Source organism: Panthera pardus, unplaced genomic scaffold, assembly GCF_024362965.1.
Source record: "Panthera pardus isolate Hobbes unplaced genomic scaffold, ASM2436296v1 HiC_scaffold_8, whole genome shotgun sequence".
Lineage (NCBI taxonomy): Eukaryota > Metazoa > Chordata > Mammalia > Carnivora > Felidae > Panthera > Panthera pardus.
The window spans coordinates 149,255,012-149,274,221 of record NW_026527013.1 but is presented as its reverse complement, the minus strand read 5'-3'; the positions used below and the strand labels follow the sequence as shown (position 1 = coordinate 149,274,221).

Here is a 19,210-nt window from a genome sequence, read left to right as displayed (position 1 = left end):
GCAGGCATTTGGCGGTGGGGGGGTGGGAGGTGCGGAGTCCCTCCCAGTGGCTGTCTTCCCTTGATGGAGAGTTTCATTAGCAAATTCTGCGTGCTTCCACTTTTTTGTTGTAAAACTGCTGAGCGAGAGCCACCTCCTCTAACTATCCTCTTCCTCCAGCGTCTCTCCTGTGGAGATAACATCCAAAGCACAGCCCCTCACCGTCCTGGCTGGTAGGGACGCCTTCAGGGTCTGTATTCAGAGATTCCTTCACCGCCAGCTTTCTGTACTAAAGTTGCAGACCATCAATTTGAGATATTTAATGGGAGCTGGAGTATGTGTCTGGGAATTTAAAAAATAAGGAACAATCGGTCCGGGTCACACCTTTGTTTTAGAACAGTACTCGGCACAGAGTAACTGCCTGTAATGTTAGCTCTGATTCCTTATTGTGGTGGGTTATTGTCAGGCTCGTTCATTCATCTGTGCCGACCTGTTGTGTCTTCTTCAACTCCTTTTTATTCTTGTCTTCATTTTATTTTCCCTGACCTCATATTGTCCTCAAATCTCTTTTTCCCTCGAGTTTCCTAAACTCCCCGTAATTTGCCTTTGCTTTATAACTTTTAAATCCTTGTATTTGCTCAGCCATTTTCAAAAGTAGCAAAATACAGCAAATCCTGTGGGCAAGATGACTGGGAGTTAATTTCCCTTTTGTTGAGGGAAGGATGCCGGCTCCATTTTTTTGTTTAGTGCGTGATGATCATCTGATTCTGTTCCATAAGGGCAAGAGCTGTAGTTTGGGGTTGACAGCACGCCATTCAGGGTCACGTGGGCGGAAGCACTGGATACAAATATTTAATTTAGCGAGTCTAAATTCCTTTTCTTGACACTGCTTGTCAAACACCTTGTAAAACTTAGTCACTGTAAAGCCGCTCTAAATGTTCTGTGATGTGTTTGCATTTCAATTTACATGACGTCTTCCTTCCCACAGCACGCCCTTCCCCTCCCGGGTTTCATCTTCCTGGCTTCTGACATTTATGACCATGCGGTTCTGTTCAATAAGTCTGGTGAGTGTGGGCATCTCCGGGAGAATTACCTGACAGTTTCTGGGATCAGCTCTCAGTTTTCCTATTGACTTGACCACCGCTTCTTTTCACGGTCTTATCCAAACCCCTGCCCTGTTCGAAACCCTCCCTGTTCCGCCTTCCGGGAATATAGTGCTGTTAATGAGCAGTTGCGGCAGCAAAAGCTTTTACGGGTGCTTCTCAGTTATTTGCCAACGAAGTTAGAGAACTGCCCTCAGATTTTCTAAGTGTCTTCATCCTCACCACAGAACGCTTTGGAATTTGTGTGTTTGCATTTGCATGTGGCACGTTTGGTGTTTTGAGGATGCAAAGACATAGCAATAACACACTGCAGGGGTGGGACCACGAGAAGCCGGGCAGCAGTCCAGCTCTGTGTTCCCGCACATCTTTTTTTCGGCTGGCGAAGGCGGACCTGCTCACAGACCCAGTCCTAGCCTAGCCACCTGGGAGCAAGGGGAAGCAAAAACCACGAGGGGGCTTTTTTCCAAGGTACAGGGTAGGTAGGCAGCAGGAATAAGCACAATTAGTTCAAATGTCTGCAGGGTAAGTTAGCTCTTCCTTGTTAAAGTGGCGAGTTAATAAACTAGCTATAAATTGCCAACTGACTTGAAAGAAATTACTTATCTGACATGAATATCTACTAAAAGACATGGCGTTATACAGACAAATGAACACACAGGAACAGATACACGTTTGTAGAATTAAGGCTTTACGTGGCTCGTACCTAAAATGGTGAGGACATTTTGTAGAATGGCAGTGTGTGCTCTGTAAAACTTGTTTGCCCTCTGAAGTCTGAACATGCATATTGTGAGGTTGTGACTGTGACTGCTTTCTGTTTGAGTTTGCTGTGTTTGCCTGTCCCATTTGCCCACAAAAAAAAATGTGTAATGAAGGTAGTGTGTTAAAGTTTCTAAGGCTCTGAATTACTCCATTTCTGATTTTGGGGTTTTTTTTTTGGAGATTTCATTGACATATAGCCATTTTTGTCACAATGATTTTTAAGGTCCCTTGAGAGTCCCCACACAGCAAAGGGCTATTAAAATAAACATCAGATTCCTTGGGATTTATTTGATTTCGTTCCTAGAGCACTCTTCTAAAAGTCACAGGGATGGGTATTTATATAAAATCTCTTTTAGAATCTGCCTTCAGCTCATACCTGCGTTAAATATATGCTTCTTTCTCTTGCTTGCTTTGAGGTTGTCTCAGATGAACCTGTTATCCTTGAATTTGCTAAGAGAACTAAAAATCCACCTAAATATTTTAAGTCCTACGGATTGATTCTTTTCCTAGCAAATCGATACAGTGGATCTCTGAAGTTATTAAACAGTAATAATACTTGTTAACTTTCTTTTCATTTCAGTACATGCTAAGTGTTTCAAAGACAGTAGAATGTCAGATTATGGGGATTTCCCACTAGTCCAGACATACAGTTATAGCGAATTATCTTTACATACATGGCTTTCTATTTTTTTGCAAAAGAAAAGTAACGTTCATTTACTAACCAGGTTTCAATATCACTGTTCGAATTTCCCAAGTTATTCTGTATAATTCAGACCCCACAAACAATTGAGCAATTTCAAAAAAGTGATGAAGGGGCACCTGGGTGGCTCACTTGGTTAAGCCTCTGATTCCTGATTGCAGCTCAGGTCATGATCTCACGGTTCGTGAGTTCAAGTCCCACATCGGGCTCCATGCTGACAATGCGGAGCCTGCTTGGGATTTTCTCTCTGCCTTTCTCTCTCTGCCCCACCTCCCTTGCTGTGTCTCTCAAAATGAATAAATAAAAACTGAAATATCTTACGCTACAAAATTGGAAACTTAAAAATCTCTTTGATCGTGATTATTTTGTTTCCTCCCAAATATTTACTGTGCAAGCCTTGATTATATAAAACTAATATGAGAACATATTTAAGAGAAGAAGAGTTACCATTCCATTGCCTCACACGTCAGCTAATTTCATTTTCCCAGTTTCCTTCCAGATATTGTTTATGTATATTCTTGCATAGTTGTCATCCTAGCATGGATATAGTTTTATACTTGCTTTTTCACTTTCCTTCTTTATATGACTGCATATAATCTTCATGATTTTTCTAATTTTAATTTTTTAATGCCTTATTTAAAGTTCCTTTGCCATACATAGCCATTGCTCTAAGATTGGCCATTTAGATTGATTCAGTGTTTTATCATAAATAGTACTGTCATCAATGGAGAACTATTTTTCATCTTTTGAATTAGTGAGGATTAATTCCTAAGAATGCATATACTTTATTGCCCCTTAAGAATTATGAAATTGATTTTTTTTTTACAAAAATGCACCAATTGCTACTGCCAGCCGAGGCTGCTGGTTCCACTGCCACCATTCCAGATTAGGATTTCATCATTTTTTTTTTTTTTGACGTTTATTTATTATTGAGAGACAGAGAGACACAGAGCGTGAGCAGGGGAGGGGCAGAGAGAGAGGGAGACACAGAATCCGAAGCAGGCTCCAGGCTCCGAGCTGTCAGCACCAGAGCCCGATGCAGGGCTCGAACTCACAAACCATGAGATCATGACTTGAGCCAAAGTCGGTCGCCCAACCGACTGAGCCACCCAGGCGCCCCTCATCATTTTTTTTTTAATGGTTATTTATTTTGAGAGAGAGAGCGAGCACGCGCATGCAAGCGAGCACAGGCAGAGAGGGAGAGAGAATCCCAAGTAGGCTCCACACTCAGCACAGAGCCTGACGCAGGTCTCCATCCTACGACCCTGAGATCGTGACCTGAGCTGAAGTTAAGCATCAGACACTTTAACCCACTGAGACACCCAGGCACCCAGGATTTTACAAATTTTTAATCGCTGTTTTAATAAATATAAAATGGTAGAACCTTTTTTAATTTAGAATTCTCTCATCACTAGTAGGATTGAATATATTTTCAGATGGCATTTAGTTACTAGTTGTCTTTATTCTTTTTTTTTTTTTTTCATTTTTAAAAATATTTATTTATTTTTGAGAGACAGAGACAGAATGCGAATGGGTTGGGGGCAGAGAGAGAGGGAGACACAGAATCCGAAGCAGGCTCCAGGCTACGAGCTGTCAGCACAGAGCCCGACGTGGGGCTTGAACTCACAAAGCTGGGAGATCATGACCTGAGCCGAAGTCAGACGCTCAACCGACTGAGCCACCCAGGAGCCCCTAGTTGTCTTTATTCTTGTGTTAATTGTCAGCTGAGACCATGTCATTTTTCACTGCTCTGTACTTGAGTCTTTCTTTGTAAAGTGGGGTCCTATTCAGGTGAATGGTAGAGAGCTTATTTTACAATTAAAATTAATGATAACTTAATGCTTAAGATTCTCTCTCCCCCTTCCCCTCTTGTTCACTCGCATGCTCGCTTGCTCTCAAATAAAAAATAAATTATAATTTAAGAAACCATTGTAATGACTCTTGAGACTGGTGTAGCCTGGAATCAGGGCAAGTGAAATGGTGTACGATCCAAATCTCTTTGCTAGGGGAGTAACGTTGCTGTCTCTATTATGTTCAGTCTGTATCACTTTGTCCAAAAAGATGAAGACTTACGCTGTCCTAAATGTATGACTGTATCCCCTTTTAATCTTTGCAGAGTTGTATCAAGTTCCCTTCATTGGTGTGACAGTGCCCATCATGTGGTTCTACCTCCTCATGAATGTCATCACTCAGTATCCTTTGCACCCCTCTGCCATACCCTCCTCTTAGGTCAGAGTAACACAGAGAAGGTTTGTATTCCTAATGGTGCAGTGACCTGAGTTTCGCGTCTGCCTTGATCTGTACTGCAGGAGACAGAGATTCCCATCCAGCCTGGGCTTTTGGGAACGGCCAGAGAGTTGGTAGTGCTGCAGGAGGTCAGCAGGTCACTGGGCACATAAAGGAATTGCTGTGGGTGGCGTGGAGAAATCCGTGGATAATTCAGTATTGGTATGTGACAAGAATGCTCTGTGGTTTCTCCTGGAGTTTTTCAGCAGCCTCGGACATTTCACCAGCTGCCACGGAATTCTGCCCGAAATTTCAAACTAATTAAAGCCTAATTTTGTAAATGGCTCTCTTGAACGACCTTAAGTACACTATAAAAACCTTTAAGTCTTTGGAACAATGAAACAGATGGAGCTCGATCTCATTCCTCTGATGTCACCTCAGAGATTTGCCCTCGGAGTTCCTTTTGGGACGAGTGGGTCGAAGGGCTGAGGACCAGGTCCTATGAAGTAGGTTTGCTGACCTTTCCTGAAAGTGTTACGTCCTGTCACTACGGGGGAGGGGACCCTCACTGTAAGCAGTGGGAAGAATTCAGAACAAGAATTCAGGCCTTCGGGCAGTTTCGAGCTAGGGTCCACCAACGAATGGCAGGACATTCATTCTGCAGGATATTCTACCAGGGAGGAGACTCAGAGCAGCCATCACCCATCCCCGCGTTCTCTGGTTCTTAGAATATGAACATTTAAACCATGCCAGAAGGTTCTCCCTGGGGTTCTCTTGGCAGTCTACCGAAAGCCACCTTAACCCACCACTCCAGGTACGTGTGCATCCGGGGTGTCTTTATCCTCACCACAGAATGCGCCTCCCTTACCGTCACCCTTGTCGTGACTCTGCGCAAGTTTGTCAGCCTCATCTTTTCCATCTTGTACTTCCAGAACCCTTTCACTCTGTGGCACTGGCTGGGTACCTTGTTTGTCTTCGTTGGGACCCTAATGTACACAGAGGTGTGGAACAACCTAGGGACCACAAAAAGCCAGCTTCAGAAGGAGGACAAGAAGAACTGAGGCCAGCCTGGAACAGAGAGACCGGTGTCCAAATGGGCCAGGGTCTGGTGAAGGTCTGGCCACCGTTTCGCTTTTGTTAATGCTGAAGTATTGAACCAGCCATGTACCAGAGAATCCTCAGAACGAGGGACTCCTCAGATTTCTTACCGCTGTAGACACCAACGTTTGTGGACTCTGAATGGAAACCCCGCAACCCTGAAATAGAAATAAGAACAGTTGTCCACTATTGAACAGCCAGTTGGGTTGTCACTTGTTTACCAGAATATTTAGTACTGTTACTTGTTTATTGAATTCTGAGTCCTCAGAGCTTCTAGTTTTATATCCGTGGTCTCGGGCAAGATTATCTCTTGTTGCTATTCTGATGGTTCTCTGCCATATAGTCATTATCATCCTGTGGCCTCGTCCCTTTTTTTTTTTTTTTTTGGTACCTTTCCCCTCCCCCCTCCCCCCCCCCCCAACCCCAGCAGCACTTTCAGCCAGTCAGACGCTCCAGGGATCATCATCAGGAACAACTGAGTGGCCAGGTGAACGGAGACACCAAGGACGTTGGCCTGGGAAGGAAACAGTCGTCCTGTGAGCTGAGCCCTGGTAACGCTGGAGCAGGACTGATGGGAATCCTTTCCCACAGCTTTTTTTTTTTTTTTCCCCTGTGCAAAGGTCTTCTATTTTCTGTGCTTGAAACAAACCTGCAGCATATCTCTATGGCACAAAGTTAATAAGAAAGAAAGGTCGTGTATGAATTGGGAGAGACGTTCTCCCTCAGTCTTCTACATGAACCCCGTTAGCTCAGAGATGCGATGGTGACGCCACGATGGCGGGGAGAAGCTGGCCCTCGTCGGCACCGAGAGAGCCACAGCTAAATGTTCGAAAGGCTTCTTCACCAGAGAGATGCAGCCCTGCCGGTCAGTCTGATAAGAGTCCTGGTCCGTCAGGCTAAGGAGTAGACTGATACATGGTGGGTGTGGGTTGTGTATAAGTCAGGTCAAATCACAACTAAAATGGAAAGTTTTTTGTTTTTTTTTTTCCTATGAGGTATCTTAATGTTCTTGATGGGTAATTTGCGCGGGCTTGGGAGGTCGTGTGTTTTACTCCGTGTAGAAACCTGCCCCCCTTTGGCTGATCACGTCGGAGGTGTAGTTTTCCTCCCTGGGAAACTTTGGAGAAAGAGGAACAATGTGAATGTAGAGTGTAGGGGTGTGTGCGCACTCGTGTAGCTTGTGTGATAATATTGGAGGAGAGAAGAGCGTGAAAATGTGTTCTTTTATTTTCTTGTTCTTCACTCAGCCCCAGACCTTCATTAACCTCCCACAAGCACATGCTTTTCTTTTTTGCACACAAAGGCCTTTCATGTTTTTCTGGACGCAGATTGTGGTCTTAAATTGCGACGTGGCTCTCCGGGTCCCCGTGGCTCACTCCGTGGTGTGTCGTGTTTCCTTCTCTTTCTGCAGCTTTTGTCTGAGGGGGTCTGAGATAAGTGTTCTAGAACCTTTGGGTCGCTCTGGGGAAGTAACGTAAGTTGCCTCGCTCGTTCCATAACGTGGATATTGTTTCTCCATCTAAGTCATAGGGTTTTCAGACTGATTTGTTGTTCTGGACATGGACAACTTTCTAGTGCTGGTAGTGATTTATTCTAAAAGATGGTGAATTTGGTATGAACCCATTTATAGAACCAAAAGGCATTTTCTTTGAAATACGTAGAGCTCCTCAGACTGGTGGTGCTATGAATAGTATCTGTTAAATATCCTCTTAAAAACAAAAATAAAAGCTACTTTTGTAAAAAAAAAAAAAAAAAAAAAAAATCACTTAATAGAAGAACCTGCCCCTGGGGGCTGTTGGATTGGAATGTGTCTGGAGTCTTAACAGGCTAGAACCTTACCTAACTTAGTGTCCTTTTTATGTCGATGAAAATTTGTAGTAATCGAAATGTATTGGTGTCCCCAGAGAGCATTTAACTGAGTCTATTAGCTTTTAGATTCTGGTTTTAGGGAGTATATGTTCCTCTCAGATGAATACCTCCGCTGGTTTTATTAACCAGAGGTTATATGTGGACAGATTAGTGCACTCACACAATAAAATAGAACACATAACAGAATGTCTCAAATGCCCTGTGAGTTGATTTTTCTGTCTAGTGGCCGGAATGTAAGAAATAGATGTCTAATGGACACTAGTTAATACTTTCATTAGAAACTTATTTTTGGGGGGGGGGGGACCATTTATTTCCATTAGATAACTGGCTTTTCATTCCAGGTTGAAATTAATTTCAACTTGTATTAAAGGGGCAAATAAACCATTTTGTAGAAAACCGGACCCATGTAACCAGAAGAGAATTGTCTATTAAATGCTTCTCTTCTTTCTCTGGGTCAAGACTATGTAACTTTGTACCCCATAGTTTGTTTACAAAAGAGATTTGGTGTTTAAGAGCAAAGATCAAATAGGATGACACTAGCGAGAAAGTATTGTGTGCGTGTGTGTACCCGTTTTAACACCTTGGTATCGTAAAGTAACAGGAGAAAATGGTAGATATTTGAATTATATTAATATAGTGTCTCCGTAGCCTTTACCACAATTCTGTTGTCACATTATAAATGCTGTCTTTTTCACTTTTCATTAATTTATTTTTGATCCTGTATTTTCCTTTTCATCCAACAAAAGCAATCATTAATGCTTGATAGAAACTTGCAAGTTTTAAAGTACTAGGACATATCTCGTCTTTCCCCCTTCTTCCTGCGCAGTTACCCTAAATGAAATGCTACAGTACTGTATTCTGGGAAGATTAATGGACATTTTTTAAAGGTTCTAATATCTTGGGGTCATTTCTTGAGCACCTTTGCTCCCCTCTGCCCTGTTTTTTTTTCCTCTCCTCAGCACCACCTCCAGTTTCTTCACTGCAGCTTGTGTTCACGTGTGTAGTTTTCTCCTGAGCAACACCTATAATCTTGTATGTTTAGGCCTCTATTCTTTGGGGCCTCTCAGATGTTTTTGTGGGTTGTTACAAGGTATTTGTGTAGCACGTATTTTGTTATACATGGCTAGCAGCATTGATACTTGGAGTGTGAGAATATCTGGCCCCTATGTGAGTATATGTATAGCTAAGTATGAACATAAGGGTTAATGTAAAAATGTTTATATATTTTGTTACCTCAAGCTGGGGCTGAGAATCTTAACTACCATTCCCTTCTATGTTTGGAAAATAATTTTGCTTGCTCTTTTCACCCACCTTGAGCTGACTTTATTGAACAGTGCCAAACGCCTATGAGGGTGTGGGCAGGGGGGGTGGAAAACCTCAGGAATTATTCAAAGCCCATGAGTTAGCTGTGGGCCTGCTCATGGGTGGACCAGTTGGCATGTTAGAGTGAAGGGGAGGAAGAAATTTTTCTCTGTCCAAGGTTCTTCCTGCTGGACTCGAAAATAAATTTACATGAGACAGATTAAAAGGAGAAAAAAAAAATCAGTTTTATTTTGTGCACACAGTACCCATAATGAAACTGACACCCAAACGAAAGACTAAAGCAGGCACTTAAAAAATACATACATTTTAGACAGTAAATCTGTCAGGAATTGATAGGAAAAGAAAACAAATGGGAGCATTAGTAAGGTTTCGGGCTGCAGTTGTAGATTAGTAAAAATGTAAGCAAGTTTATTTCTGCAGATTTGTTTTTTATTAACGTTTATTATTTTTGAGAGAGAGTGACAGAGTGTGAGCAGGGAGGGAGCAGAGAGAGAGGGAGACACAGAATCCGAGGCAGGCTCCAGGCTCTGAGCCGTCAGCACAGAGCTCGATGCGAGGCTTAAACCCATAAACCACAAGATCATGACCTGAGCCAAAGTCAGATGCTCAGCCAGCAGCCACCCAGGCACCCCTCTTGGTTTATCGTTTGGGGCACCTGTGTGGCTCAGTTGGTTAAGCATTTGATTCTTGATTTCAGCTCAGGTCATGGCCTCACAGTTCATGAGTTTGGGCCCTGCATCGGGCTCCGTGCTGACAGTGTGGAGTCTCCTTGGGATTCTCTTACCCCTCTCTCTTTCAAAGTAAATAAACTTTAAAATAAAGATGTAATTTTAGTTCTTAGAGCAGGGAGGCTACCTTTCATGTGAGAGATTTATTTTCTTTCAAAAGGGCAGAGGAGGGTCTGAGTGTCCTTGCACTGGCTATTTACCACATAGCTTCAATTCAAAATGATCAGTATGCCATTGTGGGACATTAAGGGGGGGGCCTTTCCTTGGCCCCTACATTTCCCTCCTCTGAAACTTCCCAGGAAGTTTCACACATTAAAAGTTGAGTTGGGGGCACCTGGGTGGCTCATTTGGTTAAGCATCCAACTCTTGACTTCAGCTCAGGTCATGATCTCATGGTCGTGAGATCAAACTCTGCCCTGGGCACAGAGCCTGCTCTAGATTCTCTCCCTCAGCCCCTCCCCTGCTCGCACTCTCTCTCTCTCTCTCAAAAAAATAAAAGTTGACCTGGTAGGTTGTTCTGTCTCCATGAACCAGTTTCTGAGTTCTTGAGAAGAGGTCAGTTTAAACTCATTTCAGGAGGTGGTGATGTGTTCTCAAAGTCCGATGGTTCAAATCAGGTAATGAAAATCCGTTTCTGTGGAAACAAAAGCAATGATTGGATCAAATTATAAACCAGTTTCTGGGGGTAGCCAGTCAAGTGAATTTCTAGATGGAAGGCAGTGACAATCTGGCATATATTCTTGGTTTGTAGTTTGAGTGTCAGAGCAACAGACATGGAAAATGTCTACATATGAGCTGTTGTGATTTCTGTGAAGTTTACATTAAGTTGTTTATATTCAGTTTACAGGGCTTCAGGAAAAAGGGCAGTTTTATCAGATTATTCCAAGTACAAAAGATGGGCAAAAACCCAAAATGTTGGTTTGGAGAGTTGTAGCCAGGCATTGGAGAAAGCCAGAAGACATCAGGATCTCATTCAGTTTATAATGAAATGTATTAGAATATAATATTCACAAAGGTATGTTATTAAAACAATTTTTACAATCATACTCCTTTTTACCAAAGACAGCTAATTAAAATTTGTTTGCCAAGGAAGTCTAGTTTTTTAAAACTTGGTCTGATTATTTACATAAGTGCATCAAGAATAGCGATTGATTGTATAGGCTGTTTTCAGACTGAACTTTAACAGCCTCTCAAGGTCTAAAGCCAAGCCAGATACGTGCCACAGACTTCGCCTGTAACACATGCAGATTGGGCTAATTTCTTCTCAAGGTGCAGGTTCTTGCACCTGCCCAGAAGTGACCTTCTCTGTTCACCTGGTAAGTCTGATGGGAACCCTGTAAGCAAGGTGTCAAGCTATCTTTCCAAGGGGCTCTATTGGTTCCATAAGGCCAATCATAGTTGCTTAAGCGGTCTGGTTAGATCTGAGTTGATGCATGTTTCCTTCAACTATGACATTCCAGTCAAAGCCTTGGTAATATAACCAGTATTTCTAATTGTGTCCTGGTACTCTTACTATTGAACTTGTGCAGATGAATGCACAGTAAAACCTTGGGTTGCAAGCATAATTCATTCCGGAAACATGCTTGAAATCCAAAGCGAATTTTAAGAAGCATTGGCTCAGTTGTGATCATGTGACATTAGGTGTCACATACCACTCCTCATCACTCATTTATCAAGTTAAAATTTGTAAGGAATGTTTGCTTGTCTTGCAGAACACTCAGAACAAGTCACTCGCAATCCGGGGTTTTACTATATTATGAAAATGTAAGAACACAGAGTTTTTTTTTGACTTCTGAAGGGATCAGGGAAAAAAAGATAAAATATGCCTTTGTGAAACAAAACATTTATCCAATTGCTGTAAGTTATAGTTATCTTAAGAGAAAAAATTTCTTTTAATCTGGAAAAACAAATCATTAAAAAAAAATCAAAGTTTCAACAAACGAAAATCCTAAAAATTACAATCCTCAGTTCATTCAGTCCCATGTTACTCTTGTTTTGCTTACATCTAGTTCTTTTATTAGTTCTGGAAATCCTTACCCAGTTCAGTTGTGTGATTTTAATGCTATCAGAAACCTGTACTCAGATTTCTTTCCATGAGTATCAGTGCAGATGAAACACATTTGCAGGAAGCTTTGTAACCACATCTAAGTTATAGGTGTTGTAAATGACAAAAGACTTAAAAACGCCCATAGCTAAAGATCTGATTAGTGTTCATTACGATGCAGTTGACAGGGAAATTTGGTTACTTCTTTGACACACGTTTCAAGATAATAGGACATAACCTGATTTCTAGGAGTTTCATACAGTTTTTATTATCTGGCTACGTAAATATAATCTGAGAGGGTTTAGTATCACTCATTTGACAGTGTTTCCCATGTAACTCAACAAGATTAATTAGTGTAATCTCTTTTTTTATATAAGGAAACCAAATGTTTTGAAATATGCCATGGGCCCTCTGGAATATTTTGGTTAGATTGTGATGAAAAGACTTTTTAGAATTTAATTGGGGGAAGTTTGTACATTTTATTAATTAGTTCATAATGATCTGTGATCCTGTCTAACCAAAGTGACAATAAAGGGTTTTAAAGGCAAATATAGAAGGTTACATAATTGTGAGCAAAACTTGTCTCTTTTAATATTGATGACTCAGTTTTCCTGAACGCTTGTTTTTAACGTGTCTTTTTGAGAGAGGGAGAGAAGCAGACTCCAGGCTCTGAGCTGTTAGCATAGGACCCAACACGGGGCTCAAACTCACAAACCATGAGATCATGATCTGAGCCAAGGTCACATGCTCAACTGACTAAGGCACCCCTATAAACAAAACTTTTTAATGTTAAAACTTATTCTTAAATTTATTCTAGTCTTAGCCATTACTGGCCATATATAAAATTCTTTTCTGTAAACCTATAAACTATCTTTTTTACATTAAGATTTTGTCCTAAGTTTTCCTTCAACAAAAATGTATTTCCACCACATACCATTTTCTTATTGAAAACAATTTCCTGGGGCACCTGGGTGGCTCAGGTCATGATCTCGCGGTCCGTGAGTTCGAGCCCCGCGTCGGGCTCTGTGCTGACAGCTCAGAGCCTGGAGCCTGTTTCAGATTCTGTGTCTCCCTCTCGCTGGCCCTCCCCTGTTCATGCTCTGTCTCTCTCTGTCTCAAAAATAAATAAAACATTAAAAAAAATTTTTTTTAAAAGAAAACAATTTCTTTGTACACAGAATTGTTTCCCTTATTTTGCGTAGCTTTAACTCACTAATTTGGATTCTTAACACTTAGAAACTTTAATTTCTAGTGGAAACGAAATAGTGAGTGAAGTTTGTGAAGTAGGAAAACCTTGATCTCACCTTCTGCATGGACACAGTGAATCTCTCTCTACATATATAGCAGTTCCTCCTGGAGAACCGAGGGCTGACTAGACACCTTCTGCACAACAGAGGTTGGAGGGAACACCTAGAGAACAGCAAAAGAGGTAGGGATTGGGGTTTCCAGTTATTATCATGTCTAACAGTGTAAACTGTAGTGGGGAGGGATAAAATTGAGGGCCTGTGAGCAGATTTACCTGTTTTGGGATACAGATAAGCCATGGTTTAAAAGGGCAACTATAATATAAGGGAACTAGCTCTCCACCAAGCAGTAGGGGGCCTGTCACGGTTTACACTCCTCCATTTTGAGGGTATAGATAGGATCCAGGCTCCCTGGTTGGCCTGCTGTTTCAATGAGCCCCCACCCCCAGCACATGCTGGGTAGACCTGGACAGCACTGACTACAGCTCCAGCTGTATCAACAAGGGCAGAACACCCTGGGCATGCTCCAGATGACTGCCTGGGCACCCCTTGTAGGTACTGCTGTGGGGCTTTCTACCTGGGCTTGCCAGAGTGCCCTCTGCAGAGCCCTGGCACCCCTAGTCCACACCTGCTACAGTGCCAGCCAAAATGGCCAGGCACATAGTCTATACTGGACATCCTTACACAAGGCAATTTCTTCAAGTTGAGAAAAGTAGCAGCTCTTCTACCTAATTCATAGAAATAAACACAAACAAGATGAGGAACATGATCTAAATGAAAGCCCAAAACTTCAGAAAAAGAACTAAATGAAATTGGAGATAAAGAAATGATTAGAAAATTGCTCAGTGGACTAGACAGAAAAGAACCAATCAGAGTGGAAGAATACAGTAACAAATGAAAAAGCAGCAAGTTAGAGAACGTAGAAGAATGGATCAGTGATCGAGAAGACAGGCTAATGGAAGGCACCCAACTTGCACAGCAAAAAAACAAAACATTGAGTAAGGTTAGGTTAAGTGATATGTGGAACAACATCAAGCATACTAACATTCACCTTATAGGGCCCCCAGAAAGAAGAGAAAGGGTCAGAAAATTTACCTAACCTGGGGAAGGAAACAGACAGCCACATCCAAGAGGCACAGAGAAGGAGGTACACAACAAGACACGTGATCAAAGAGAATCTTAAAAGGAGCCAGAGAGAAGCAACTAGTTATGTACAAGAGAATGCCCATGAGGCTGATTTTTTTTCAGCAGAAAATTTGCAGGCCAGAAGGGAGTGTGGCCTGATAACATTCAAAGTGCTGAAAAAAAAAAAGCCCTACAACCAAGAGTATTCTAGCTGGCAAGACTCTCATTCAGAATTGAAGGAGAGAGTAAGAAAAAAATTCCCAGACAAAAGGTAAAGGAGTTTATCACCACTAAATTGGCCTTACAAGAAATGTTAGAGGGACTTCTTTAAGTGTAAAATACCATAATTAGAAGAAAATTATGAAAGGGAAAGCATTTCACAAGTAAAAGCAAATATACAGTGATAGTATATCAATCACTTATAAAGCTAGTAGGCTTAAAAGACAAAAGTAGTAAAATCAATTATATCTAAGTTAAATTATATCTAGGGACTCACAAAAAGATGTAAAATATGACGACATATACATAAAACATGGAGGGGGTGTAAAACAAGTTCCTTTAGAATGTGTTTGAACCTCAGCAACAATCAACTCAATACAGACTTAGGTACTTAGGACATTATGTATGAGCCTCATGGTAACCACAAAGTGAAACCTATAATAGATACACACAAAAAAGGAAGCCAAGCATAACACTAATCATCAATCACAAGGAAACAGAAGAACTACAACCAGAAAACAATGAACAAAATGGCAGTAAGTGCATACCTGTTAATAATTACCTTAAATATAAATGCTCCAACCAAAAGACACAGGATGGCAGAATGGATAAGACAACAAGACCCATCTAGATGCTGCCTACAAGAGACTGAATTCAGACCACTTACAGACTGAAAGTGAAGGGATGGAAGAAGATACTCCATACAAATGAAAGGGTTGGCGGGGGGGGGGGGGGGGGGGGGGGGGGGGGGGGGAATGGGATAGCAATATTTAGAGAAAACAGACTTTAAAACAAAGACTGTAACAAGAGACAAAGGCATTATATAATGATAAAGGGATCAATTCAATAAGAGGATATGACATTTATAAATATCTATTCACCCACCACAGGAGCACCTAAATAAAGCAAATATTAACAGACCTGAGGGAGGAAATTGACAATAATAAGAGTAGGGGACTTCAATATCCCAATTACAGCAATAGAGCATCCAGACAGAAAATCAATGAGGAAAAGTGGCTTTGAATGACCCATTAGACCAGATGGACTTTACACATGTGTACAGAACATTCCATCCCAAAACACCAGAATACACATTCTTTTTAAGTACACATAGAACATTCTCCAGAATAGATCATGCTAGACCACCAAACAAGTCTCAATAAATTTAAGGTGACTGAAATCATATCAAGCATCTTTTCTGACTGAAACCATATGAAACTAGAAATTACAAGAATGGCAAAAAACCTAAGAACATGGAGCCTAAACATGTTACTAACTGATGGGTCAATCAATGAAGAAATCAAAATTGAAATTAAAAAATGTAGACAAATGAAAACAACAGTCCAAAATCTTTAGGACACAGTGAAAACACTTCTATAAGGGAAATTTATAGCATTAGAGGCTTACCTCAAGAAACAAAAATTTCAAATAATCTAATTTAACACCTGAAGGAACTAGAAAAAGAACATTAACAAAGCCCAAAGTTACAATGAAGGAAACAGTAAAGGTCATAATGGGAATAAGTGAAATTGAGACTAAAAAGATAAAAAAGATCAAGGAAACCAAGAGATGGCTCTTTGAAAACATAAATATAACTGATAAACCTTTAGCCACATTCATCATAAAATCAGAAATGAAGTAACAAATGACATCACAAAATTACAAAAGATTGTAAGAGGCTACAAAAAATCTATGCCACAAATTGGACAATCTAGAAGAAATGGATAAATTCCTAGAAGTATACAGTCTTCCAAAAGTGAATTAGGAAAACATAGAAAATCTGAACAGACCAATTACTAGTCATGAAATTGAGTGGGTGATCAAAAAATTCTCAAAAGTCCAGGAACTGATGGCTTCACCGATGAATTCTGCCAAACATTTAAAGAGTTAAGGCTAGTTCTCAAACTACTCCAAAAAATATCAGAGGAAAGAAAGCTTCCGAATTTATCTGTCTATCTATCTATCTATTTATTTACGTTTATTTATTTTTGAGACAGCATGAACGGGGGAGGGTCAGAGAGAGGGAGACACAGAATCTGCAACAGGCTCCAGGCTCTGAGCTGTCAGCACAGAGCCCAACGCGGGGCTCGAACTCACGGACCGTGAAATCATGACCTGAGCTGAAGTTGGCCGCTTAACTGACTGAGCCACCCAGGCGCCCCATCTTCCAAATTTATTTTACAAGGCCAGCATTACCCTGATACCATCAGACAAAGATGCTACAAGAAAACTGCAGGCAAATATCCCTGATAAACATAGATTCAAAAATCCTCAACAAAGGGGGCACCTGATGGCTCAGTCTGTTGAAATGTCCAACTCTTGATTTCAACTCACATCAGGATCCTGGGGTTGTGGGACTGGGTGCTGCATCAGGCTCTATGTGAGCATGGAGCCGGCTTAACATTCTCTCTGCCCCTCTCCCCAGCTCGCACACTCTCGCTCTCTAAAAAAACAAACCAACCTCAAGAAAATATTAAACTAAATTCAGTTAATTAAGAGAATCATTCATGATCAACTGGAATTTATTCCAGGATGCAAGTATGGTTCAATATCTGCAAATCAGGCAATATGTGATACACCATATTGACAAAATGAAGGATAAAAACCATATGACCATCTCAAGAGATAAAAAAGCATTTGACAAGATTTAACAAAGTGGGTTTAGAGGAAACGTATCTCAACATAACAAAAGCCATTTTGACAAACATAACTAACATTATACCCAGTATTGGAGCACCTGGCTGGCTCAGTGGGTTAATCATCTGACTTCGGCTCAGGTCATGATCTCTCAGTTCATGAGTTCAAGCCCCCCCATTGGGCTGTCTGCTGTCAGCAGAGAGCCCACTTCGGATCCTCTGACCCACCCCCCTGCCCCTCAAAAATAAACTAAAAAAATAATGAGGAAAAGCTTTCAGCTAACAGCTTTTCCTCTAAGGTCAGAAACAAGACAAGGGTAGCTATCTACTCTAACCACTTTTACTCAACATAGTACTGAAAGTCCTAGCCATAGCAGTCAGACAAAAAGAAACAAAAGGCATCCAAATTTGTAAGGAAGAAGTAAAACTTTATTTGTAGATGACACAATACTATATATAGAAAACCCTGGGGCACCTGGGTGACTCAGTCGGTTTAAGCGTCTGACTGTTGATTTTGGTTCAGGTCATGATCTCTCTGTGAGATCGAGCCCCGCATCAGGCTCTGTGCTGACAGTGTGGAGCTTGCTGGGGATTACCTCTCTCTCTTTGCCCCTCCCCTGCTCATGCTAGTGCTCTCTCTCTCTCAAAATAAATTAACTTAAAAAAAAAAAAGACTCCATCAAAAATTCAGTAATGTCTCGGTATATAAAATATACAGAAATCTTTCATTTCTGTACACTAATAGTGAAATAGAGAAACTAAAACAATCCCATTTACAATTGTACCAGAAGGAGTAAAATACCTAGGAATAAGCTTAACCAAGGAGGTGAGAGATTGGTACTCTGAAAACTACAAAATATTGATCAAAATACTAAAGATGCTACAAACAAGTGGAAAGATATTCCATGCTCATGGAATGGAAGAACCAGATTGGTTAAAATGTCCATACTACCCAAAGCAATATACTGACTTAATGCAATCTTTATGAAAATACCAATAGCATTTTTCACAAAACTAGAACAAATAATAAAATTTGTATGGATCCACATCAGACCCTGAATAGCCAAAGCAATCTTGAGAAAGAACAATGTTAGTGGTATCACAATCTCAGATTTTAAGATATACTACAAAGCTGTAGTAATCAAAACAGTATGATACTGACACAAAAAGAAACACATAGATCACTGGAACATAATAGAGAGCCCAGGAATAAACCCATGCTAATATGGTAAGTTAACTTACAACAGGACGCAAGGATATACCATGGGGAAATGACAGTCTCTTCAATAAATGGTGTTGGGAAAACTAGATAGGTACATGCAAAATAATGAAACTGAACACTTTCTTACACTATACACAAAAACAAACTCAAAATGGTGTGAAAACCTAAATATGAGACCAGAAATAGCAAAACTCCTTAAAACATGGGCAGTAATCTCTTGGATGTTGGCCTTAGCAACATTTTTCTAGGTATCTCTCTTCAGGCAAGGGAAACAAAAACAAAATTAAACTATTGGACTATACCAAAATGAAAAGCTTGTGTACAGCCAAGGAAACCATCAACATAAAAAAGTCAACCCATTGAATGGGAAAAGATATTTGCAACTGATATACCCGATTAAGGATTAATACACAAAATAAATAAAGAGCGTATTATACAACTTTACATCCCCCCCCAATAATCTGATTAAGAAATGGGAAGAGAACTTGAATAAACATTTTTTCCAAAGAAGACATTCAGATGGCCAACAGACACATGAAAGGATGCTCAACATCACTCATCATCAGGAAAATACAAATCAGAACTGCAAGGAAAGATCATCTCACACCTGCCAGAATGACTAGAATCAAAAAGATAAGAAATAACAAGTGTTGGTGAGGATGTGGAGAAAACGGAGCCCTTGTACCCTGTTGGGAATGTAAATTGGTGCAGCCACTGTGGAAAACAGAATAGAGCTTCCTCAAGTTTGGTAATTCCTTTTTATGATGACACAAAAGACACAAAGGAAAATAGTGACAGTCTCTTAGAGGAAATGGATTAGTAAAGCCTAAAGTATCCCACCAACAGTAGCTAAGCCCAAGGAACCAGTTCCACAATATTTTCTCCTGCTAATCTAAATTCAGAAAGAGAAAGATCCTCACCATTCTCACTCCATT

General features: G+C 40.8%; 1 protein-coding gene across 2 annotated transcripts in view; it reads left to right on the top strand.

The window, feature by feature from the left end:
* The window catches only part of SLC35B4 (solute carrier family 35 member B4), a 40,643-nt gene extending 29,766 nt beyond the window's left edge, over positions 1–10,877 (top strand). For both annotated transcript variants that reach the window (XM_019452786.2, XM_019452785.2), the window contains 3 exons: positions 968–1,043; positions 4,658–4,733; positions 5,582–10,877. In XM_019452786.2, coding sequence (XP_019308331.1) covers positions 968–1,043; positions 4,658–4,733; positions 5,582–5,828 — 399 coding nt within the window. In that variant the 3' untranslated portion in view covers positions 5,829–10,877. The remainder of the gene's footprint in view (positions 1–967; positions 1,044–4,657; positions 4,734–5,581) is intronic.
* Positions 10,878–19,210: the final 8,333 nt, after the last annotated feature.